Source organism: Larimichthys crocea, chromosome I (assembly GCF_000972845.2).
Source record: "Larimichthys crocea isolate SSNF chromosome I, L_crocea_2.0, whole genome shotgun sequence".
Classification (NCBI taxonomy): domain Eukaryota; kingdom Metazoa; phylum Chordata; class Actinopteri; family Sciaenidae; genus Larimichthys; species Larimichthys crocea.
The window spans coordinates 6,458,820-6,484,858 of record NC_040011.1 but is presented as its reverse complement, the minus strand read 5'-3'; the positions used below and the strand labels follow the sequence as shown (position 1 = coordinate 6,484,858).

At 41.0% G+C, this 26,039-nt stretch overlaps 1 protein-coding gene across 6 annotated transcripts in view; it reads left to right on the top strand.

The window, feature by feature from the left end:
* Window positions 1–26,039, top strand: part of LOC104926109 (histone deacetylase 4) — a 116,333-nt gene that overhangs the window by 40,365 nt on the left and 49,929 nt on the right. For 2 of the 6 annotated variants that reach the window (XM_027277483.1, XM_027277482.1), the window contains exons 3-5: window positions 2,003–2,065; window positions 25,149–25,355; window positions 25,461–25,606. In XM_027277483.1, coding sequence (XP_027133284.1) covers window positions 2,003–2,065; window positions 25,149–25,355; window positions 25,461–25,606 — 416 coding nt within the window. Of the gene's footprint in view, window positions 1–2,002; window positions 2,066–8,016; window positions 8,058–17,003; window positions 17,299–25,148; window positions 25,356–25,460; window positions 25,607–26,039 lie in introns of those variants that run through there. The other 4 variants (XM_027277494.1, XM_027277495.1, XM_027277489.1 and 1 more) reach the window with 4 other exon arrangements.

The window sequence follows — 26,039 nt, the reverse complement described above, 5'->3', positions numbered from 1 at the left end:
ATACTGACAGGCTAATAGTCTGGTCTGTGTGCACAGTGCAATCAGAGAGTACTTGGACATGGATATGGTTTTCGTTGTACTGGCTGTACTCCATCACTTTGGGTTTGAAATAATAAACACTGACTATGAGATGAGGTGCTTTTAGGCTGTCCATATCTACTCAAAGAATCGGATATCAACACTGATCTCCAAATTCAATTTGAATCAATTCTTAATGATTGAATTACATCATTTAAATACTGATGCTGCTTTTGTCAGAATGTGAAGCGCGTCTGAATTATGCAGTTATGCAATTATGCATATTTCCTGGTTATAAAACATTTTGGAAAATGCAAAACACCTAAAATTTGACACATCTGTATTTTTTCTAGAACAGCAGCAAAACTTGCAAAGGTGTCATCATTATGCATGTTTAAAAAAAGATGCTGTACAGTCTTGCATAGACTGTCGGCACCAGATACTTCCACTAAGTACAACACATACACTTTAATGATTACTCTGAGCACAGGTAGGACACAAAGTTAAAGTCTGCTTACTAATTCATCTGCACTACTTGTTGCCAGGCAATTAGCCAGCTAGCATTAGCTACCCAGCAGGAACAAACTGGAAAAAACTGAATCCACAGAATACACTATTCAGTCCACTTCCACAAGTTGACATCCCACAGCCAGATATAATGTGTTGTCAGTGCAAACCAAGAGCTCAGATCTTTTTTCAGTTCATCCCACACGTAGATGCAACCTCTAGATTGGCTATGATCACAATTTACAAGACTGTTTTGACCCAAGGCAGCTAATGTAGCTATCATGTATGTTACATTTTATGTCTAGTAACTTTGGCATGGGAGGTAGAGCGGGTCGTCCACTAATCAAATGATCGGTGGTTCAACCCCGGCTCCCGAAGGCTATGCCATCGTTGGGTGAATAAGATATGTAGTGTAAAAGTACTTTGAGTGGTTGAAAGACTAGAAAGGTTCTATATAAGTACAGTCCTTTTTTCATTTATTATTTGCTAAAGAACAGTCTGAAGGCGAAAAGCCCCTGCTGGCTTGAAAGGCTGCCCGTACACAAATTATAGTGTAACACACTGTCTACTAAAGACTGTCATAGCGATTTGTCCTCATGCTATCCAGCCATAAATACAATTTACCATGTCACTATTCTGTCATGTTTACCATGTGATTCTAGTTCAAGTGGGAGAGCTTCAGAGCTTCAGCTAGTCAATAAATCAAATTGTGTTGAGTTTGCTCTGGGTCTCTTTGTAGCAGTTTGTGGCGAGGAGTGGGAATAGGTGAGAAGAGGAGATTTATTCTGTTTCCCAGCAGGCCATTTATAGATTGGTCCTCCAGGAGTTTAGGCAGCAGTCTATTTCTGCTACTGGTTTTATTATCATCTGCAGCATGTAACTGCACAATTATAAGATAAGGGCTGATGTTTGTTTTAGCCATGGAAGCACATGAAGGGCCAGTTATAACTCACTTGAGTGAGAGATCACTTGAAGAAAGGACTGAGATATGACTTATTCTGTTTTTTTTTGTTTTTTTTTTACATTTATTTCCCTCAGATTTCACTCAATTATGTGATTTTTCTAAAAATCCATTTCCAATCCCATCAGCATCCTACTTTATACTCCCACTTTTGAGGACTTGCACGAATTCATCTCAATCCAATGCTGAATCATTGAGACATAACTTAGAATATTTTGTTATGTGTTTTAGAGAGTCACTTTTCAAGGTTTAAAATATCATAAACTGAGCACTCCTGGTTGGATTTGTTGGTGTAACTGGCAGGTAATGATCACTTAGTCTCTCTTAGACATCTGCTTTTCACTTTCTGTTGCTTGTTTTCTCTCATTTCTCCTTCATCCTCTTGGCTTCTCCATATTTCTGTCCAGCACTCTTTACCTCTCTTTCCTGGGAGCAGATGGTGATTTGAATGTTTTCAGATGCTGTTTTTAATGCCACACTGAATGCCACATTTACATATTTTCTACTTTTTGATAGGTGGTTTGACCAACAACGAGCAGCCTTTGGAACTTCTTAAACCAGCCACACGCAACCATTTTGGTAGGAAATCTGTGTGTGTCTCTGTGTGTCAACTACATTTGGGGTGACGAATTGATGGACTAATAAATAGTTTTCAGGCTTGTTAAAGTGTGGCGTGAATGGAGTTTCTGTAATCCTATGCTTAATGAAGTAGATGGGTAAAGAGTAAAAGTGGAGATTTTAATTTGAAAATGACTAATCATCAGCCAAATTCATAAAAGGTTGTACATTTGCTGTAAGAAACATCTTGTAGCAGGTCGGCTTTTGTACGGAAAAAAAAAATCTCGGCTATACAGGAAGTGATGCTGTAACATGGCTGAACTTGCACTTCAAAACAGTCTGAGCTCCATGGTCAACTTAGCAATAATATATATGCCACAGTTTGAATAGTTTTAGGTGCAAAGACCACTTGGTTTTAGGTTAAAACGTTAGTTAAAAATGTTGACTTCAGGTTTTGCACAGGACAGAAACATTGGTTCCTTTTTATGTTTGATCCATCCCAACATTGCTGTATTTAAAGACTTTGGGAGTGAGAACAGATTGAACATCAGTAAACGGTGTGATATCTTAAGATAAGATAAGATAGGGGGCAGTCAGTAGCGTAGTGGGTTAAACGGCCGCCCCGTGTGTGGAGGCTATAGTCCTGGCTGCAGCTGGCACCGGTTCGAATCCCGCATCGGACGGCCATGTCACTCCCCCTCTCTCTGCCCCCTGCTTCCTATCTATCTTCAGCTGTCTTATCAATAAAGGCATAAAAGGCCAAAAAAATAATCTTTAAAAAAAAAAAAAAGACTTTAATGATCCCACACTGGGGAAATTCACTTGTCACAGTAGCTCATATACACAAGGATGATAATAAATTATTCACAAGTAAAAAATATATAGATATAGTCATGCTGGTGTTGAAGAGTCTGACAGCTGTTGGAATGAACGTCCTGTGGTAGCGCTCCTTCTTGCATGGTGGGAGTAGCAGTCTGTTGCTGAAGGAGCGTTTAAGGCCACCACAGTTTCATGCAGGAGTTGAGAGGTGTTGTTCATGATGAATGCCAGCTTTGGTAACATCCTCCTCTCTACCACTTCCTCTATGGAGGCACTCCAGGACAGAGCTGGTCCTCTTGAACAGTTTGTTGAGTCTTTTCTTGTCTCTCTCCTTTAAGATCTTAAACCTTAGTGACCGAAGTACGATAACAATAAGTGATTTCTGGGAAGCACAGTGCAGAAAACAGCAGAAACTATGTTGCCAAAATGAGTATTGTGGATTTCTGCCCATGATTTGAGTAAACTGTCATATATTTATAAACATATTTTCTATCTTTGTGGGAAGCAGAAAAAAGACTTTGATTTAACTTGTTAACAGGTTTAGACCAGTTTTCCTTGTTTCTGTTTGGTATTTATATCAGTACAAACTCTGGTGCTTGCTTACTCAGAGCCTTCAGAAGCACACTCACCCAGGATCTGAGTGACTGATGCAGTCACGTCTTTGGGCTACTGATGTGTGACATGTGATTACAGAACATGCTCAAAGGGGGATTTGGTGATATCGTGGTTGCCTTAGCTGGCTAATGAAGGGCTCAAGAATACACTCTGTCAGTGTCTGTTTATGAGGAAACTTATCATTTACTCCTGAGTATGTAATCATTTCCACCAGCTGATGTCGCGTGTTGTTTTTAGCACATGGCAATGTATTATTCAGTGGCCGACTCCTTTTTAGAATTCGTACCGCACATGCCAACGTACACGTGCATGTACACGGGAGTGCGTGTGAAAACGAGACATTTTGTTGGGACTTCACGCTCTTGTTGACAGGAAAGTGGGATGATCACGCCACATCAGCATGTCATCAACCCACAAGCGGTATGTTTGTCCCATGTGGTGCGAGGAAATGCTGATGCAGCAGTGATGTCACAGATTTGGTTGCCAAGACCTGAAGCCTTAGTCTGTTAATGGCATGTTTCGTCGCTTGCAGCAGTGACACACACAACTGCATCAACAAGTAGACGAGTTATGTACATATTAACATGCTGCTTTGTGCTCGTGTGGAGGCCAGCTTTTCAAAAAAAAATTATATTTTAAACTGCTCATCAATAATGTAGAGTTGAAGACTTATTCTTGCTAATGCATGCACACTTCAACACTCACTCACAGTGATGCGGGTCACTTGCTGGATTGAATATCAGTTAGCTACCTGCTTTTGGTTGAAAGGCATCTTTAACAAGGATATAAATGAATTAAGTAATATGAGAGAGAGACCTCTGACAGCTGTCTCACATGAGATTAATGCAGGTTGAATGCATGTTCATTAGACAGTTGTAAGGAGCATGTTGTATGGACACATATATAGGGGACTGCTAATCGTCAATGTCGATGCACAAAGGCCCATTCACACAAGCAACAGCTACTTATCTTCCCATCAAATGCTATATTCCTGACTTATAACCAAACAGGAATAATTTAATAATCACATAAATTATAATGTATACAAAGTCTGTTTCTTTATCTAATGTTGTTTAACTGTGACTTTTGAGTGGGTGACACTCAAGATTAAGGTTCTGTGCCCATTGTTGTTTTAAGATTCAGGATCGTTAGGTATCTTTTTCTGTATTTAATTGGAACCCTGTTGTGTCTACCAGATGGCAGCAATTCATTTAAATATCACAAACATTTTTAAGGTTTTTAGTATTTCAATTAATTAATGAGGGTATGGTCCAATGACAGGAATACGGCATCACAATCTTTCAAGTGAATGCTGAAAAAGTGCTCATTCAAATTAGACTTTAAAAAATTCAAAGTTTGGTACAACCCTAAAATAACAAAATGTTTCAGTGCCTGCCAAAAAAAGGACAACAGGATTTTATTGGAATAAGTACAGCACAATGCTCTATTAACACATTCATGAGATGTGTTAGAATTAATTAAGTGGGTGCCAAGAGCAACAGTGACACTTCCTGTTTGTGTGTGTTTGTCCTATGATGTGAAGTTCAGCTGCAGCTGGCCCCCGTGACCCTAAAGTTACAAGTCTCTTTGTGTGTTCGTGCATTTTTGTTACAGATGAGCTTGGGATGAAAAGTAGAATGAGCGTCAATCAGAGTGAATGACTCACTTGACAAATTAAAAATGAGGAAGAGAGAGGTGGTGGAGGATGATGAAAAAGACTTGATGTTGGAGACAGATTTGGGTGCATATTAAACAGGGTGACTAAATTGTGCACAGGAGGAGGTCCTATAAGAGGAACAGAAGTCAGCACCTTTCAGTCATTTCCACACTTTGATATGTGAATGTGGGTTTGATCATCTGTTTGTGTCAATGAATGCACGTGACATTATGAAGCCGAGCATCAATTTAGGATAAACATGTATTAATGGTGTGTGTGTGTGTGTGTGTGTGTGTGTGTGTGTGGGTTTGCATGGCATGTCTGTCTGTCTATCCCACCATACAGCCTAAACTAGGCGCTTTTCTCCCCAAGCCAAAACAGCTTTCTCCCACTCTGCACAAATTAGCAGCAGCCCACGCTCCACTAACACATAACTGTCAGAGCACAGACACTGCAGGGAGTGAGGAGGAGTGAGGGGAAGGTGAGAGAAGTGACGAGGAAGGAGGGAGCGGGAGGGGGGGGATGAGACAAATTGGGAAAAGAGGATGGGAAACTAGCAGAGAAGAAGTGACAGATAATGTAGACCAGAAGTGGTTTCGTAGCTCACAGAGGGGCTTCGTTTTTGGCTCCTTTTATCACGGCCTGCACCGTTGGTGATCGTCAAGAAACGTGACAGGTGTCTCTTAGTTTTTTAGTCATAATGCTTTGTGCACATGTCCATTTTCTGTCCAAACAGCACTGGTATTAAGGCTTAGCAGAATGTTAGGCAGCGGGCAAGTTGAGAGAGAAGGATGAAAAGCTGTGTTCACGCAGGAAGCGGCAGACCTGTTGGCCAGCTTCTGTTTTCTGACTGAACAGCTTATCTTTATTTAGAGTTGTCAATTATCTGCAAGCACCGAAGAACCTGAGGGAGAGGGAGCGAGAGGGAGGAGCAGGTAAAATAAATGCAATGAATGAGGTGGATGGGAGGGTGATGAAGAAAAGGAATAGAAATTTGATGAGAAGAGAGCCTGGATAAGTAGAAAAAGAGGGATGAGGAAAGGCACATTATGCAAATATCAGCAGGCTCATTACCATTTCAAAACTCTGGAAAGGAAATCACGAAAAGTGGAGAAATGCATATTTTTGGACTACGCCAAATTCAATCTTACTCTCTCCATCCATCTCCATTCCTCTTCTCTCTCTCTCTCTCTCTCTATCTCTCTCTCTCTCTATCTCTATCTCTATCTCTATCTTTTTCTCTTGCTGTTGTACTTAACTCCAGTCTCTCATTTCTCGGTGTGTAATTTTTATTTCTGTGCTCCATGGCCTCTGATTTTTACATGTTCCGTCTACATCTTAAGCTGTTTATACCCTCGTGTACAGAGTAGGATTCCTCTGCCTCCGGAACAGCTTGAGTTTTGGTTGCACAGATTCAACGAGGTGCTGCAAACATTCCTAAAAAACTCTGGTCCGTGTTGATGTTTGGTAGCATCATGATATATTGGCTGCACGCTACTGCTGAGAATGTTCCCTCCACCACATCCTAAGTGTGTGACATGGCATGTTATCCTGCTCGAAGTAGCCATGAGAAGATGTGTGCTATAAATGGATGTATATGGTCAGCAGAAATACCCTGGTGCTCTATGGGTATAGTTCCTTCACCATTACACTACCACCATCAGCCTAAACTAGGCAGAATGGATGCATGCTTTCATGCTGTTCATGTCAAATCCTGTCAATGGGTGAGGTCTGACTGGCGAATTTGAATTACTTCACCTTGTTGTGCCCTTCTCCTGGTTTTCCAAATGCACCTGTGCCACCCACTGCTTATCTTGTGAACCAGCTTCTAATATTTGCATAAATTCATTCCCATTTTCCTTTTCCAATTCATTCAAAATTCAGTTGAAATTTGCAATACATTTGGATGAAAACATGATACAGTTGCCTTGAACCAGTGATCTGTTTCTGACCTCTCTCACTCATGGCACATGGCATTTCGACCTACAGAACTGACATTTACTGTAAATTTGAGGGACTACCATGAGATACTGAAACCATCAACAATCATTGCATTGTCAAAACCATCTTGGAGCACAATCTTTTATTCCATTTCTGTGTTTGGTCTGAACAATTGAACCTCTTGGCTGTGTCTGCAGGCTTTAAGGAGGTGCAGGTGTACTGTACCAATACTGACTCACAGTCACATGGAAAGAATATATCAAACTCCATTGAAACATACACTGGACCCTTTGTTCAATATTTTTAAGCACTTAAAATTTCTCCTTCAAAAGAAGCAGCATATGTAGTGAAGTATTGCGATTATAAGTACAAGTAAGTATAAAGAAAGTGATTTACAGTCAACACCTTGTGAGAAGTGTGAACTGTGATAACACCATCTCATTTAATCACTTCCATTTCCCTCTTGCTTTGAATCTTTTGAACCTTTTTTGATGAATGCAGTCTGCATTTGTTAATAACAGATGTGATGCATGGTCGGCCGGGAGTAGGAAAGCATCTGAAAGGGGACAGGATTAGTGTTGAGAAGCTAGAGATGTAGAGTAAGGTGTGTTCCAGGGGACACCCTGTCTGTAGGTCACCATGACCGCGAGAAGACACTTGTCTGGCGGCCAGACCCCTGCTGCCTCCTTCCCTACTCACTGGAACATGGGGGTTTTGCAATTGCGTGTGTTTGTGTGTGCACACGGCTGAATGCTTGACCTTAATCCTGACATTCTAAATATGCGTGTTTGTGCTGTGCTCTATGCCCTACACAAAGATTTTGGGAGTTTGGCAGCTAGACCGTTTGATCTGTAACAACCTTGTTTTCACCTGCTTGTCATCTGCTTTTTCTTTTTTGTACACAGTCTCTCAATCCCACTATTTTTTGCTTTTGCTGCAGTTCAGAATCTCGTGGGGAAGAGAGGAAAAGTAGTATCTATGGTGAGTTTAAACATTAAGTTATTTCTAATCATAATTAGAAAATAAAATGGGCATAAAATGCATTAATATTCTGTACAAATTTCACTTATTCACAATTTATTCAGCTTTAAAGCTGCAACAAGTGCCCATATTGTAACATAGTTACAAGTGTAGCTATAGAAAAATGAAGCATGACGCATTAATTATCATGACAGAATCACCAAATTAAATTTTCCCTCCTATCACTTTGTCTTAATTCAAAAGATTGTAACCTTGTAGTGAATTTTAGTCAACCGTGACAGACACAATCAGCACCTGCTTGACTTGCCACTTTTCCTAATGGAGGAAAACCTGTTTTGTATACACATGCTCACTAGGGAGTCCACACGTCCCTCAGACCCTGGTGCCAGTTTCCCAGATGGGCCCCCAAAGCCCCCCTACTACCCCCGCACACTCCCTGACCTGGCATGGATTCCCATGCCTGGTGCCAGTTTGGTGTAGGCAGGAGTCAGTGGGCAGCTGCTTCTTTTCGGCTCATCCACCATCAGGCTTACACACACACACACACACACACACACTAACAACCATGTCAAACTCATTGCCCAGGGGATGCTTCCAAATGGTTTTCTTGAACTGCTGATGAACTGAAATATACTCATCCTCATTCACTTTGCTTTATCTCATCTCCTTGAATATGTCTTTTTATTCCTGCTGCATCTAACAATTAACAGAATAATTTATTTTCATTTGGATTATAAATGGAAGATGAATAACAGCATGTACAGTGCAATGATGTAGTGGGTTTATGATAGCATGCTAAAGGAAACCTAAAGCTATGAGAGAGCAGAGGTGAAATACAATTTGATCCCTAGAGAAAGATTGGAGTTATAAAGGGAATACAAGACAGTGTACCAGTAGCTAATTATATCTACAGACATAGCCTGAGGTTGTGGCCTTCATGTCAACCCTGTTAAAGACACGCACACACACACACACACACACACACACACACACACACACGCACACGCACATGCACATGCACACTCTTCACATTCAGGTTTAACAAAGTATGGCAGAGTGCTCAGAGCCAGACTTGTTTTTGTCTTTCAGCAGAACAGGCAATGCCTTAACCTACTTTGTCTGCATCAATGCCATTATACTGACAGCTATAGCAGATTGTGCATGTGCGAGAGAGAGTTTGTGTTTATGTGGATGGTGCAGAGGAAAAAAAAGGATTTTACCATGTCATGAATTTTATATATGACCTGGTGTGTTTTGCTGGCTGGTTGGGCTTTCAAAGACATAGACGTCTGGAGAATAAGGTTGTGTATGTCAACGTGTGTTTGAAAGAATACAAACTCTTAAATTTGTCAATTTATGTTCTCAAACATGGACAGATGGACCGAGACTAATGAGGAATTTATATTCCTTACAAAATATTATCATTAGTCTAAACTTGTCTTTGTGTATCCAGCAATCAAATCTTTAGTTATTTTTTATCATTCCAGGTAATCGGCATATCGGTTAAATGATGCTGAAACTAGTGACAAACAACTCCATAAATTATTAGGATAAGTAAAGATAACACTGAATGGATTCAGATTTGATACAGAATATAGAAACATTTATTCACTTAATCACTCCTTAGACGGTGTACAGACCTCTCGAACACTTGTTTTTTCAAGATAATAATTGGTGAAATGAACGTATTTGTACTCTTTACTGGCACATCACCTCTGTGGACCAGTTTATACTTGCTGCAGAGCAGTTCCGTATAAAACTGGATGGCGCAACACAGTATATGACAGCTTCCTCCAATTGGGACTCCTCAGTCCTCACGACTGTTTAGACGCTTTGCAATTGGTCAGGAGCGCAAATTTGTGTATCCGAGTACACCGTGGTTGAAATCTGAAAAGTCCAACTATCCATGCCCATCTTACATGTGTGGATGTATTATCGTTCTCTGGAACCTACATTGTAAGTGATAAAATGCCACTATTTGTAATAAAAAACCAGCAGACTAGTCGATTTCATTATGCTTGAACTTGATGTGCGTCTGTGGTTTCTGTTACCTTCCCTTTCTGCAAGTTAAGGCAGATATCTGAGAGCTTAGTAGTGCTGTGGCAAACCAACAGATGATGATATCAACAGGTTCTTCTCAGAATTGTATTTTAGCTGCAATTCTCAGTAATAAGTCACTATCTTATCCTTGTAGGAGCTAACATTAGGTGCTACATATCAGATGATGTTGTTTAAGTAATGTTACAGTTACATCTTTGAAACTAGATGTCCTGAAGTTGTACAGATTGTGAATTTGGTAAGACAAAGATAGACGGATGGATATGACATACATTTGACTCCAGCCATGCTTTGCCCTTTCACTTCCTCTTAAACTCACTTGTTAATGCAGAGATGTGTTTTGTAAAGGCTTTTAAAAGCCAGAGAAGGACCATATGGGTCCAGAGGACTTCTCTGGAAGCTATCTATTATGGATGACCACTCGAGGGTTCAGACCTTTGGCTTTGCTTTTGCAAGGGGTTTGCTAGCTTCTGACCAACAACACCACCATGACCAGAGGCAGGCCTTCCCCCTGTCCGGGAATAGGGGTTCTTTACAAGCCAAGCCCACAGCCTAATGGCTACAGCATGGCTGTCAGTCATATGCTGTATTTTACCACAAACTCATTTAAGAGAAGAAATAGACCATGGTTTGCTGTCTGCAGTCGTCCAGTTTTCTAAGTGGAGTGAACTTGCAAGAAGTCACTGAGAAGAGACTTGGACAATTGAAAAGATAAGTTAGAGAGTAGAGTGCCTGATACACTGATAAACACAATAAACAAGCCTCCACAAGTAGATTTCTCACGAAATGCAGACCAAGGATAGAGGGAAATCAGACAAGTACCAACTGATTATCACCAAATCTGCACCAGGAAGAAGTAGAACATATTTTTTCCTCCCTGGATAGATTGTTTTTTCTCAGAGTATGAATCCTCGATTGCTAACTCATCTTTCTTTCTGATTCAGTACTCCATTTATATCTCTAACTTTACTACCTTCTATGTCTGTTTACAACCCTGGGAAATATTGATGTGCCCATTTTAGGCAGGTTGCTATAATTGCACTACACATTAAGAGTTTGTGAGTCTAGCTTTAGTGCACAGAGCCATTCCTGTGACCCATGTGATTTAAAGTGCACAGGGATCAGCGTGGAAAGCTGACATCTCTCATAAGTTCAGTTTAGCATCGCCGGCAGCTAATGGCTCTCTGTCTGCAGCAAACCGGCATGGACTGGGAAGGCATTACCATTGAGACGGAAAGAGAGGGCGTAAAATATGAATGAACGGAGCTCCCTACTGCAGCCAAGGGCTCAAAACATCTCTTTGTCTTACCTTGTCTTGAGTTTTGAATCTGGTATGTTCTCAGGTCTTCCTCAGGACGACGAGGAGTCGATTCTTGTTACGGGTATTTTTGTAGAACTTGATATGATGATTGCACAACATTAAACAATAACAATGCTCTTTATTATGGTTGTATGCGTAATTGTGAGATGGATAGAGGAGGTTTGTTGTGTGAGTTGATAAACATGTTTTCCCCGTTTGTTCTTCACACAGAAAACATTCAGTCAAACCCAAACCACTAAAAGCCATGTGAGATGTTAAAGTCATAGCTACTTCTGTAGACATGGCACTGCAAAATCTCTAGAGCTTTCACTGTATATGTCCTCATATCCGACAACTGTACTAATACACAGTCCAGTGGGACAGCAGCCTGATTCTGAGGATGTTAAATTGTTCTGTAGCTGCTTTACTACAAGGGAGTTCAGCCAAAACTGTGTGTGTGTGTGTGAAAGAGAGAGAGAGAGAGAGAGAGAGAGAGAGAGAGAGATAGAGGAACTTGCAGGTTTATAGCATTCACTGATTCCTAACGCGTATTCATGTAAACATGATGCACAGTTCAGTTGCGCTAAACACTTTATCATTTTAAATATGCCTGGAACAACTTTGCTCAGATGATATCACTTGTTCTTCTGTTTTTAGCTCTGTGGTGGGAAAGTGTTTATCTTAGACGAAAGCAATAAAACACATAACCAATTTCAATTTTGTTCCTCTTTTCAGTGACTATAAAAAAATCTGCGCGTTTACTCATTTAATGAGTCTGCTCCGCCTGTACTTTGTTTTTAAATGTAAACATATTTAAAGAAAACATGTGTTATCTGTGTAAGAACAGCTGTAAACACTGACCAGTAACGCAGCAGATAGCTCACGACTCTCTACTTATACTGATCTGTGAAGCCTTTCTTTTTTTATAACCTCAAGTCTCTTGCCATGTGTTGGCTAAGTAAGAGAAGTGGCAGAATATGCGAGGGAGAAAGTACAAGATTTTGGCACAAAATAATACCTTCTTTACACTTTAGCAGTGTTTTATAGCAGTATTAAATATATAAACATAAGCGAGTACCAAAAGGGCGGGTTGTCATATTTTGCATCAACATGTTCTGTTTGTCTTTAGAAATCCTTAGCATCGCCCTAAATCTGTGTCTATTTTACAAAGAAAGATATTGGAAAAAGGATTATTTTAGAAAGTTTAACGATTGTTCGGGATAGAAATTTCAGATTTAGTGTCTGTATTTTGAGACTCCCAGAGATACTAATCAATGGGACGGGAGGCAGAGTGAGAGAGATGTAAAGGGGAGTTGTAGAGAGAGTGAGTGAAAGTGTGTATTATAAATAACCCAAATCAATAATAAACGACACAGTATCTCACATATTTGGAGTCGGGTCTGGGCTTCTCAGGGGAGATGGATGAAAAAAGCAACCCTCCTCCCTCCCCCCTACTACCTCCCTGTCACTGTGGAGAGGAGTGGGGGAGACAAGAGCATAGGAAGGTACAAAAATAAGAGTTGCTATCGTTTTTTTCTCTCTCCTGAGCATGAACCAGCTTGTGGTTATGGTTAGCATGCATGTGTGTGTGTGTGTGTGTGTGTGTGTGTGTGTGTGTGTGTGCGTGCACACGTGTGTACATTACGAGGCGGACACATCCATTACTTATTCATCAGTCCTGTCTGCCAGGCTGCCACACTGTATTTCAGCATGCCTTGCAATCATTATGCCACATGCATTATTTAACGCACACGCACACGCTGACTCTGATGCAGATAGCTACACAAGCTATTTATCTTGGATATGCTCACTTATCGCCTTGTCTGGTTTTCTCACAGTCTGTTGCAAATAACTACTCAAGTCCTCTTCCACATGGACATTCATTACCTCATCTTCAGGTCACACATCACACCTGTACAGTACACGCTTTTATTCATACATACTGTGCACACATGCCCTGTTCATTAAATCCCTTATCCCTATATGCTCCAAGTCTGTATATGTAGATGTATATGTGTATTCGCGTGCTGGTCTTCATATTGTGAACACGGACAGGTTTGAAAGTTTATTCCTCACAGCTTTACACGTGGATATAATTTGGGCTCTGATTTTTGTCGGACCACAAACTCAGGACAAGAACTGACTGACAGAGAAGTTAGATCAGCCTGTGTTTGGCTGTTCTGGTCTGAAGAATGTACCACAGCAACTAACAAAGCAAAAAAAACAAAAACAACTTGGGACAACACTCGGCAAAACAAAAACATCTTTAAACACAAACTACAAAATAGCAACTTTGCATAGAAATTGGTATTTTTGTGATTTAGTTTAACCAGTTTCAGAGTGTAAAACCACTGTTGTAAATACGGACAGTTGTACATGTGTATTTGTTATGATTATATTATTTATTTATTTGTTTACAATAATGGAGCAAGAAGCCCAGCTCGGTGTTTGTCTTTAAGTCTTTTATTTCATGAAGCTCTCACTAAAGACTTAAAGCCAGTCCCAAATTTATTGTTTTCTGCCGGCCTCTCGCTTGGTCACTTTCTCTTTCCCCTCTTAGCTTCCTCTGTCAGCGTACCCTTTGGTCACCTCTGTCATTATGTCCATAGAGGCTGCTGAGCCTGGTTACATTGCCTGCTTGATCAGCTCCAGTTCTGGCACGACACTAGCTCTACTCCCAGTCAGCATCTTGGACCTGAAATCTGTGCTATGAGCTCACAGTCCGGCCAGCCCAGCTAACAGTGCATGCTAACATTAACTACCTGCAGCTACAGTTTGCATGTTTTATTAATTTTATGTTCTGTTTGATTTTAAATTGTTTTAATTTGTTTTAATTGATTCTCTTATAACATATTTCCTTGCCTCTGTAAAGCACTATGAATCGCCTTGTGTAAGAATGGCGCTATACAAATAAACTTGCCTGCCTGCCCATCAGGACCGTTGACCTGATTACACATTAGTGTAGCATCAAAATTATTTTAAATCTGTTATTTTATGGTACACAGTGTTGCTTTAACCATTTATTACTTTTATGTGTTTCAGATGTTTGGCATTCTTGTCAGTGTTCTCGTTGTCTTAAAACTATTGTGAGAAAGAGAACAGTCCATTGCACACAAAAGACTGTACTTATAAACAAATTCAATTTGCTTGCTTACGTAATATGCAGTTGAACGAACAGGTTCCAGTGTTTAGTAATGCACTGCCAGTTTTCAACAGGTTTTCTGGATTTTTCTTTTTTTCCTTTGTGCTGTGTCATGGCCAAAAACAAAAAAGTACAAATATATCCCACTGTTCATTTTTGTTTACCAAGCTACTAGTTCATCACCACTGATCTTTGACCATGTTACCTGTCATCTAACCTAATGTCCATATATTGATTTTTTCTTTTTCTTTTTTTTACCATAAAGTTCAAGTGGTGCTCTTCTGCTTCAGTTTCACAGTCTGCTTACTTCCCCTCCCTGATGGCGTTCTAAAAAGTTTTGTGTGTGCGTGTGTGCCATTGTAATTTGGGCTCATGAGTGTTTGCTTGTTATCAGTGTCATGGCTGCATGAAGCTTAGCTAAGCTTTTGACGTCAACACCATACAACAAGCTGATAACGCAGACTTTTATCGCAGCCAGGTGTGTGGGCGTGTTGTCTGATCAAACAAACCTTGGCTTCCTGGATTCTACACTGAATTTTCAAAAATAGCTTCTGCAAAGACACACAGATGCAGGCCACCCCATATGTGCAAACACACACACACAAATTAGATTATAAAATGTGTTTACATCAACTTAGATAATGTCATTTTTGTTGTTTCTGAAGTAAACTGAGGTATTGAAATGAAGAGAAATCTGGATACATTTTTTCTTTTGACAGCAACCACCTTATTTCTGTTCAATGTTATCAGTTAACTGGCTTTTTACGTATGTACAACCGTTTTTTTATGTGTACAAAAATGGAAGTGATAGCATCACAGATAAAGGATTGGCAGACAGCAGTGGAAAGAGGCTTCTTGTCCCTCATATTTTTATGAAAGTCTGACTTAAGCTGAAACTAATTAAATAAGTTTACAACATATCAACTAACCTGACTGATGAAACGTCTCCTGAAGAATGTGTGAATATCTCTTTTACTCACACTATCTTACCTAATAAGGTGGGTCAACCTCAGTCATGATTAATACAGCCACTTTGGTGCCGCATTACATACTTTCCAGTATAACTACAACCATCTTCAACCTGAGAAGAGGTCTGATTAGTCAGAATAAGTGAACACCTCTCTGCTCATGTCTTTCTGTTTCTGTGAATGTACAAAAATCTCTAAATACATGCTAGTGACAAGGTGAAATACCTGATGATTTGGTTTTAGATCAGCTTATTGCATTGCACATAATTATAAGGTGTTGGTCATTGATCAGGGTCACATGGGAGTAAATGTAGCTTTAGATCCTGTCATGTCTCTCTGTTTCTGTGTGCTTTTGGTGCGTTTGCTAATGTGTGTCTTTTCAGTGTGTTCGGTGTTGCACGTTTAATTTCCAATCTGATTGGGTATATTCTGACAATTGCCCATTGAAGTTTTATAGACGATAATTGTGAAGCTATTATTAGGATCAGTTGAAGACGCAGAATACAACTTCTGTTTCCCACTGGAATCCAAACAAGTGCTGGTGCTCTTTGTTCCTGCCTGTGAGAGGACATTTGGGTAAAATTAAACTTTAGCAACGGCCCCACGATGTGCTGCAGAGCGCCTTTTGAGTCTTTGCTGCCAGCAGCCATCAGATTCAATTCAGTACTGGCATCCTGTCACTTCTCCATCCTTTGAAACTGTATGACAGGGAATTATAAAGTACCCACTTTTGCAAATGAGGACTGGCCCGAATGTGATAATTTTTCTACAATTAGACACTCACCAAGTCAACAACGATGGCTACTGCAGTCAGTCTCATCCTGCCTGTTTCCATTCACTCTTATTGGCCGAGTGTCAAACTGCCCATTGATATGACAGCAAGACATATGTCAGGTGTCGCCGCCAGAGGAGCACTTGTCATTATTGGACTGATGATGCCACTCGATAGGCAAATCCTTCAACCGCCCTAATTACCCTTCAATCCAAAACCTCATCACTCACACTTTTCGGGCATGTATATATAAATCTGTCTCTACTCTGATTCAGCTTCTCTCCATCCTGGTTGTAAAATATTCCAGTTGCAAAGCCAAGCAGCTACCATTATCATCAAGTCAACTTCAGAGCTGTCTGTTCTGTTGGGCTGCTGGTGTGTAGGAGGGCTTTAGACAGAGAGGATTTAGAAATGTGTGCGTCTGCAACAAGTAACACACGTCAAGAATTGTGAGCATTGAAAACATTGAGCTCATTTTAAAAGCAAAAGGTAGTAGAGGGGGGTTCATAAAAGTGCAGAGTTTGTCCAGTCAAACAAGCCCTCTGCCTCTCTGCTGGTCGGTGTGTTAGCAGGCAGAGAGAGCGAGACTCCCATAAAATCCTCAACATGCCTGAGACTGCCCTCTGATGTCACTGAGAGGGAGAGAGAGAGAGAGAAAGAGAGAGAGAGTGGGAGGGGACAGGAGGAACAGAGGGAGGGAATGAGAGTGGCAGCCGGAGGGCAGAGCGAACGAAGCACGTCAGTGAGAGAAACAAGAGAGAGACGGAGAGTGTGAAAGACAGGGAGGGAGAGAGGTTCTGTTCTCACTATACGACAACCAGGTTGGTCTGCTGTCTTTTCGCGCTGCAGTGGACTTTACAGCTCTGTTCAGGGTCGCACTTTTGGCTACAAACACACACTTTCTCTCTGTCTCTTAGATACTGTACACTACTCTTTCACATACACACACACACACACACAAACAAGCGCACAACAACCGAACAGCACGGCACAACTGATGGGTAAGAGCTCCTGTTGTTATGTACGGATCACTGTTAGTTTAGGGGTGTGTGTGTGTGTGTGTGTGTGTGTGTGTGTGTGTGTGTGTGGATGAAATTCTCATTCAGTTTTACCTGGTTTGTAAAAGACGAGTTCATGCTGATTATTTCGACACTGTTGTGTTATGTTTAGTCGATAGGTATGTGTTTGAGCCCGAGACATGTGTTTACATAAACTCATTTAGCCTATGGACATGTCACTGTGTGCGTGTGCTCACTTGAGTGCATGTCTGTGTGTTCATTTGCTGTGTGGGTGTGCGGCTTCGAGTAGCAGCAGTGTTTATTGAGTGGTACTGATGTATGGAGACTCTTGCTCAGCAGCACTCGGTGCAGCCTTTAACTGAATGGAGCAGATGGCAGTGGCTGCGTCTGTTCCTCCCCACAGCCTATTGTGTGTGTATGTGTGTGTGTGCGTGTATTGTGTTTATGTGCATGCGCGTGTTTGTGTTTATGCCTTTGTGTATGTGTGTGTGAATATGTATGAAAGTTTATGTTCTCACATCAAGTGAGGGATTTAATTTCTAAAATCAGTTTTGAAGAACTCATTTTCACTCTTGAAAAAAAGGCAAATGCTTGAATCTTCTAAAACATTTTAAATTAGTAAAACCTTTTTTTTTTTTCTGGATTACATTCTTGTGCCAGGTTTTTATTTTCTGTTCTTGATTTTGCATCTTGGTTTGTAGCCAGTGTACATGCAGAGAGACCATGTGGCTTCACATCCCTCTGTCTTGTAGTGTCTGTTCAATATGCAATTTAGGTTTAAATCACCTGGAAACTGGCTTGTTGGAAAAGGCTAGTTAAGGTGTTCATCTCTGAAAACAATCACCCCTAAATAATATTTTTAATGACTTGATAAGTTGCTTTGAATCGGGCCACTTTGACCCAGTGGAGTCTGTGACCAGCTGTTTGCAGAGAAAGAGAGATGAAGAAAACAAAGAGGTGGTGACGTACAGTACCACAAACTAGCTTCAGGGACATGCATTGACATATATCAACATGCGTACACAGTCATCCTCGACCTGACAGTATAGCACTGAGCTGAATGCACATGCAGGCCATGTGTTGAATTGATTTCCTACCATCATTGGTCCTTTCTTCATCTGTAACCCCACCCCTCCTCCCCTGACCAACCAACCGCTGGCCACAGTCTCACCAGTCGCCATGGTGTTTGCCTCCCTCCTCTGCCAGCACCTGTGTGTTTGTGTGTGTGTGTGTGTGTGTGTGTGGCGGCTGTGTCAGAGATTACTATTCATTCTTAATCTTCAAGCATTACTGCACGCTGCTGTCACTTTTTGTTTTGGTGCGTTGCTTTGTTTTTATCACTCACACTGTGCTGAATATCTTTGAATTTGAAATGAGCATGCGCCCTCAGTTCCACATGAAGTGTGAGTAAAACATTCATGGGGTTTTGTCTGAGTGCATAGGTGCCCGATGGGGCGAGGAGCTCCCTCGGGAATCCTGGTCTATAAATAACTCCCTCTTGTGTGATCCATGATCTCAGCTCAAGGAGGGAGGGAGAGAGGGAGAGAGGGAGAGAGAGAGGGAGGGAGAGAGAGAGAGAGTAGATAACTGACAGAAAATGGGAAGCGTCTGCTGACATTTCAACAGCCGTGTTTGTGTCATTTTTCGGTGAGTTCAGCCAGAGTTTACTTCATCGTGCCTGTAGTGGGGAAGCCTCACATCTCTATGGGATTCTCACAAAGTACACACAATTTCCCGTCTGGAAATCAACAGTTTATCTCACTTCCGGACCTCATAGCTTTAATGGTCCTTCATGGCTTTAATGGGCCTTTAGCTGCTACACGTTGGCATCACATTCAGGACCTACTACAGTATATGTACTATTCAGTTCACTTCTATTTGCTGACGTTTTAGACTTGCTTTGATGATGATGTAAGTAAAGGAACATGTGATTTTGTGTTGTTTACTCGTCTTAATTGTCTCTACACTTTGCACATTTGCACAAAAGGCGCTTCTGTCACTTCCAGTGTCGGCCCTTGTTGTGACCCGCCTGGCCATGCTTTGCAGCAGGACTGTTTGCATTAACATGTCCGGGGCTGTCAGGGTGAGTCAGCACGTGCATCCACCTGGCTCGGAAACCATACCCTCCCATGCCGCATTCGCAGAGTGCCTTCCTTGTAAGCAGGGCTAATTACTTCACAGGTGCCTGCACCCTGTCGGGTGCTGTGTTTTTCGCCCTGTTTGTCTGCTGCCATTCACACAGCTTTGTTTACTGTAAACATGCTTGTGAGGGATTGTTATTCAGAGAGCTGCTGTTGTTTTCATGGCAGAACAGTACAGTGATCCAGTAGCACCATGTCAGCTTGACCAGGAACTGTCAGTCAGGCGTGACATGGATGTGTGCTGTCAAATCTTTTGACAGCACTTAAAAACATAGCCTCCAGCGAATCTGTCTGACTAAAGAATCAGATTTCTGCATCTCATATCATGCACCAATTCTGTAGCTCTGTGCCTTAAAACCTTTGATCCTCAACCTCTTAGAGTCACGACCCACAGAATAATCAGGTTCATCTTCACAACCTCCATGTGAAAGCTACCAAACTTACTAAGGAGGATGATTGCTTTGCCCAAAGTCTTCAAATTAGATATTGCCTTTAATTAAGTTCATTATATTTATTGAAATAACGGCACAAGCAGAGTCAACATGTCTTGTTTAAAATAATAATTAAAAGAAATACATTCTCTGAAGTAACTGGGCCTGTTAACATGTTGTGTGTGTGTGTGAGTGAGTGTACAGCCTATAAGAATGTTTTTGGGTGAGTTCTTGTCCCCTGTGTTGAATGTCATTATAGAGTTGACATTGCCCTTCCTCTCATTCTGTGCTGCTTGCCTCAATATGTTACATTATCTTATTCTTAACAACCATTTGTCAATGCCCCCAGACATTATTGTTACCCCTACCAAAGTAAAAGCATTTAAGGTTTAAGCTCCTAAACAACTCTGTGTGAAGCTAATGTCAAAACTAACACATGGCTATGGCACTCTGTACAATGTTAATGTGCCAGCCAGTGTGGTTAGCCTCTGAGTAGCTGGTCTGAGCAGTATTTAACACCACTTGCCTCTTCATCTCCATCTCTCTCCCTCTGTGCCACCTGATGTAGCCCCTCAGCTTGAGGATAAGTGGCTGTAATCAGGTGTGTTTTTATCTGTTCAACCTTGCAGCCCTGCAATCACCCATCACAGGTCTGACCATGTTAACAGAATAAAACATGCAGATAGAAATTCAAGGTTTATATATGCTTTACTGGTCTCCAAGGAGAAACTTGGCTTGGCAACTTTCGCAGTTGCTGTCCTCTTCATACACACACACACACACACACACACACACCATACAGCAATACATCCAGAAGATCTTATAATAAATAAGACAACGTGTACATTTTACTGCACATGGAAAAGGTACACAAGTTTGTGTTTTTATTAAGTCAAAACTGCTTGCATCTAGTTGGGTGCAGCTTGTTTATTCATATCAGGTGACACAGTTTTGGTTTACATGAGGTTATGACTGCATTTCTATGTGCACTGGCCACTTCTTATCACAGGTGCACAGAGTAGTTTTGGTGGTTTCAGCTGGCCCGTCCTTTCAGCTGTTTGTTTTGTGCATCGGCACATCACCCTTTCTGTAAATGTTTATCTTTTTATTAGCCAGCTTACTGATATCTGCTGTGAAAATATGAGTTTCATTTATTCTCAATTACAACGCTGTTTGGGTCTTTGCAAGAGACTTGTCAGTGTTGTTAACAACTGATGGTGTTTGCAAGTAAAATTTAGTGGAAGTCATAGATTATCTTACTCATTCATTTACCCCAAAAGGGCTGTTTGTATTCTGTATGTATTCTGTTGTTTCATGTGAAAGCGTAGGAGCAGGATGTGTAATATTGTTCTGTAGTTTTATGGGTGGGAGCCCCATTTGTCTATGAAAACAAACAGCCTTTGTGAAGCCTGTGGCATGCTTACTGAGTCAGGCACTTGGGGGAACCGTACATAAATAGAGTGGGGTTGAAAGCAAGTGTTAGGCTAACTCTATTGGTGAGTCTTGCCAAGTCTGTATGGGAAAATACATAGCAGAAAAGACATTAATTGTGGTGATGCTTCATGCATTTTTGGCACGGTGGGGCCAGAATAGCTGGCACCAGCATCTCTCTGAAAGAGTGGTGCCCCGTTTGAAGTGCAGTGACCCAACAAAAGGTTTTGTTGTTTGTTCTTTACTGCTCAATAAATATGTGTGTAAATAGCTGATGGGCATGTGTGCCTAAATGTATTCGTGAACAGTGAATGTGAGAAGTGGTGGGTTAAAAATTTACCATGGTTCACTGGGAAGGTTTTGTTTGGATGACCCGGGTGATTGGCACAGATTGCTCAGAGCAAGAATGACAAACTGTGGCTTCTTCTAACGTTGCCATCTTTCTATTAGCTTGGCTGGAGATGAAATATACAAGTTTATAGGTCAGAGGTCCAGAGATCATTTTAACAGGCACATGTACATGGTACATGCCTCGTCTTAAACCTTTCTCTTGCAACCTTTCAAACTGAAATAAAAATAAATAATCACAAAAATAAAAAATAATCACTTCTGATCTCAAGCTTTCAAATAATCATTCAAGTGCAAGCAACCGTAATAATTTTGTGTACATAATTTAATTCATAAAGCTTTTCAACTCCAAATTAAAAGATTTACAGAACGACATTGAAAAATCAGCAACCCATGTGGCATACACACAGGAACACAAATATTAAGCAGCACTGAGCCTATACATAAACAGATGTTTAAAAGAAAAGAAATTAATTCATATAAAAATGAGTAAAATGTGGATAAAAGAACTAAAGCGAGGAGATAACTTCATACATAAACAAATAAGATGTAAATCTAAGAGATGATCTCATACAACGGTGTTAATGATCTAATATGGAGCGCCTAGAATGCCAATAAAAGAACCGACTTTTGAGTTTAAAACAGATAAAAGTGCAAAATGTTCACATAAATTCACATACAAATACTAAAATATTGATACTAAAATAAGCAATTGAACAATTAAAATGTCAATAAAGTTGCAATAAAATTGAAGAGCAAATCTAAAAGTTTCATGCATTAATGGAAAAGGAAAAAGTGTAGTGAAGAAAATTTAAGCATAGGCCATCTTGTAAAAGTGAGTTTTAAGACATGTCATAGTGTTTGGTAGTAAAATACAGTCGAAGTCATAAATTATAGTCCATTCCCAAAAGGACTGTTTGGATTTTGTTGTTTCACGTGAAAGCGTAGGAGCAGGATGTGTATTGTTTTTTTTGGTTTTTTTTTGTGGACAGGAACCCCATTTATCTATGAAAATAAACAGCCTTTGTGAAGCCTGTGGCATGCTTACTGAGTCAGGCACTTGGGTAACCATACATAAATAGTGCGGGGTTTGAATGAGAGTTCTAGACTACATCTGTAGGCCATGTAATGTAAATCTGTATGGGAAAATATACAGTTGAAAAGTTAATTGTGATGGTGCATGTTTGTCACTTGGTTTCAAACTGAGGGTCCACACTTTACACACAATAGTTAATTATAGTGTCCAGCTTTCAAACAAGTCCTTACAAGTATAGTAATACAGTCACACACACACAGACACACACATGCGCCAGTGAAGCACCAGCATGTCTGGGCCGACCACACCCTTTCTTCTCTCCCTGTTGTCCCATTGGGTGGTGTTAAGTTTCCTCCCGCACTGAAAACCTGCCCGGTACCAAAGATGTCATTGGCTATCTCAGCAAGTAACTGCAACTCCATCACCACCTCATTGGTCACTGGGGATGCCAGGGCCATCCATGATAGGACGGAGATGCTCTCCACTGGTTTTAGGGTATTGATGACTGGCAGAGGGGTCTGGCACGGTGCAAGGTGGCTCTCTACGGAGCAGATATCGATCAGAAAAGACCGGATGATACACAGGAGGCTTTGATCTTGAGTTCAGATATCAAGTGAAAATTGCATGCGTGTTTTATTTTTTTAAAACACACTCATCTAAAACTAGAGATCTGGTTTAACTTGCTTTAACTGGTTTATTTTCATACACCTGCACATATAAAGCTCATACTACATAACGTCTCCAATTGTCTCAGCAGCGCTGCCAGTTTTAGATTAAACAATTAAGCCTGCAAGTACTTAAAATAAATAACTTAGCATGTTGACAGTGTTTGCTCAAAGCATGCCATATTCCAGTTACATATCAAGGCTTTTAAAGTTGGCAAACATTTAGTTTGGATTTGTTCTTATTTCCCTTGTGTTGTGTAGTTGGGTTTACTCATGTTTGTGAGTTAGCTGCTGTGTTGTTTGCTTGTTTTGGAGAAATAATCTGATTGCACTAATAATCTTGTAGAGATAATGCTTTTCCTGCATTTGCTCATAACACAGCATAACACACGCATAACTCAACACCCCTGACCTGTATTACTTTATGGGATTATTCAGATAAAGCAGAATAAATGTTTCAGACTGAATGCAGTTGAAGGACTGTAACATTTATGTTTTTGTGTCAGGTACTTTTTTTGACGTGACATTTGTAAGGAGCTCATACACCCTTCTGTTTTAAGCCTGTGTGTTTTAGTGCAGCGTCTAAGTAAATTGCAACCGATACACAGTTTGTGGATTTTGGGTGTATTGTGTTGTGGCACTGGGAAATCCATCTCCTTCAACATCAGACACAACTTTGCTTGTGCTCAAGCAAGCACACAGTACACTGTCAGCATTGTAGCATTAGTGTTCACATACACAGAGTCAAAGTGGAAACAGGGATACACAAATACACACAGTAAGTCTGCATGCGTGTCAGCAAATCCCTGCTGCAAACCTCGTGTTTCAGGGGGATTGTTTTTGCTCTCTGCTACTATGTTTCATCATTCTACCCATGTGTGTGCGCTCGTCTATTTTGTGTACAAGAAAATGTGTAGAGGTGTGCAGTTTTTTTCTGTGAATGATGTTTGCATGGATGCGTGTGAACATTATACGAGGGACGCTTCCTGTACTGTACGCTGCTCCCACCACAGCAAAGACTGTCACTCTGATGATCAGGCTCTCTAAATCAAAGACTCATTTTCAGTCTCCTGCTAATGATTTTACCCAATGTGTACAACTCTAAAACAGGGCTCAAGTCTCTAGTTTGGCAACACTTCGAGCAGCCAGTATGAAGTGTAATGCTGAGTGCAACAGTCAAGGCTGCAGTGTCCACACAGCTGATGTAACAAGTGTTTGTGTGTCTTATTTGGATCAGAGAGGACAGGGTATTTTGGCTGCCATCAGAGGATATTAAACAGTTTAGACCTTGAATTAATTATGTAATCATACTATAAACAGATATTCCGAATGTTCTGTTTCCTCTCTTTTCCTTTTTAATAACTCTCCTAAAGAGACCGGGCTTTTAGAGATGTTGAGAATGAATTGCAGAATTTCTTTGTGCCAAGTTTAACTCAACAACCTTTAGAGACAAATTTGCTGTTATAGACAAAGACCCAAGCTGAGCTACACATTGTACAACGAAGCTAAGGTGGTGTTCTCAACATACAGTAGAGTCTAGTCGAAAGCAAACATGTTGCGCATATCTTTCTGGGAATTATTTTTATGTGTTATCATTTTTTAAATTGTTTACATAAACTGGACTGTATGCGTGTTAAGCTGTCATAGTTGGTTGTGGATGTTAATGTTAATTATTAGGCTGATTTCAGTCTACAAATCTGGAAAGTAAATACTTCATTGTTGCTTTTTCTAAACAAACTCGACCTTTCTGTCTTTTTTTCTTCCCCCAATACTCTTCCAGTGGACGTGAGCTCGGCAGCACTGCCCATGCAGGTGCCCCCCACCGCCACAGCCATTCTTCCCATGGACCTGCGTGTAGTAGACCATCCCCACCACCACCACCACCACCAGCAGCCCTCCTTCGGCCTGGTTCCTCAACCCCATCCCACGCCGCCCACCTCCACAGCTTGTCCCGCATCCTCAGAGCCAGGCCGTGGTCCAGTCATTAGTAAGTGTTAATGATGTCTGGTTGACGTTATTTAAAAGTCACATTCAGGGACTCCCCCTCGCCCCCAGTCTCTCTGGATGATAACGTCTTGAAAATCTCCTGCAGACCACCAGGAGCAGCAGCTGCAGCAGGAGCTGGTAGCTCTCAAACACAAGCAGCAACTCCAGAGACAGCTACTGATTGCTGAGTTCCAGAGGCAGCATGAACAGCTGTCGCGACAACATGAAGTCCAGCTGCAGGAGCATATCAAGGTGAGATCCCTCCATATATGTGTTTGTGAGTGTGAATGAGGAGTGAGGACTGTACTGTAAATACACTTTGTGTAGGACAGGAGGAAGCATGAGCATGTGTACACTTAAGTGATGCGAGTATGGTAGTGTAATTTGATCTGGTAGCATTATTTTTGCTGCTTAGTCATCTCCATGGGAACCTTGGACCCAGTAAACCTTGTGTGTGAATTTTGTATGCAACTCACTTTGCTGAAAAGCCGCACTGGTGTTGCAACGACCACAAAATCAGCCAATAAGGACAATCGATCTGGCATGAAAATAACCCTAATGTGTTGTTTTTTAATCTGCTCAGTCTCCAGTTTAGCATGGCACTCATCATTGGACTGGGTGATGTCATGTCAACTCATTGATTCTTTACAGTGCACCACGCCTCCTCGGTTTCCATATTTGTTTT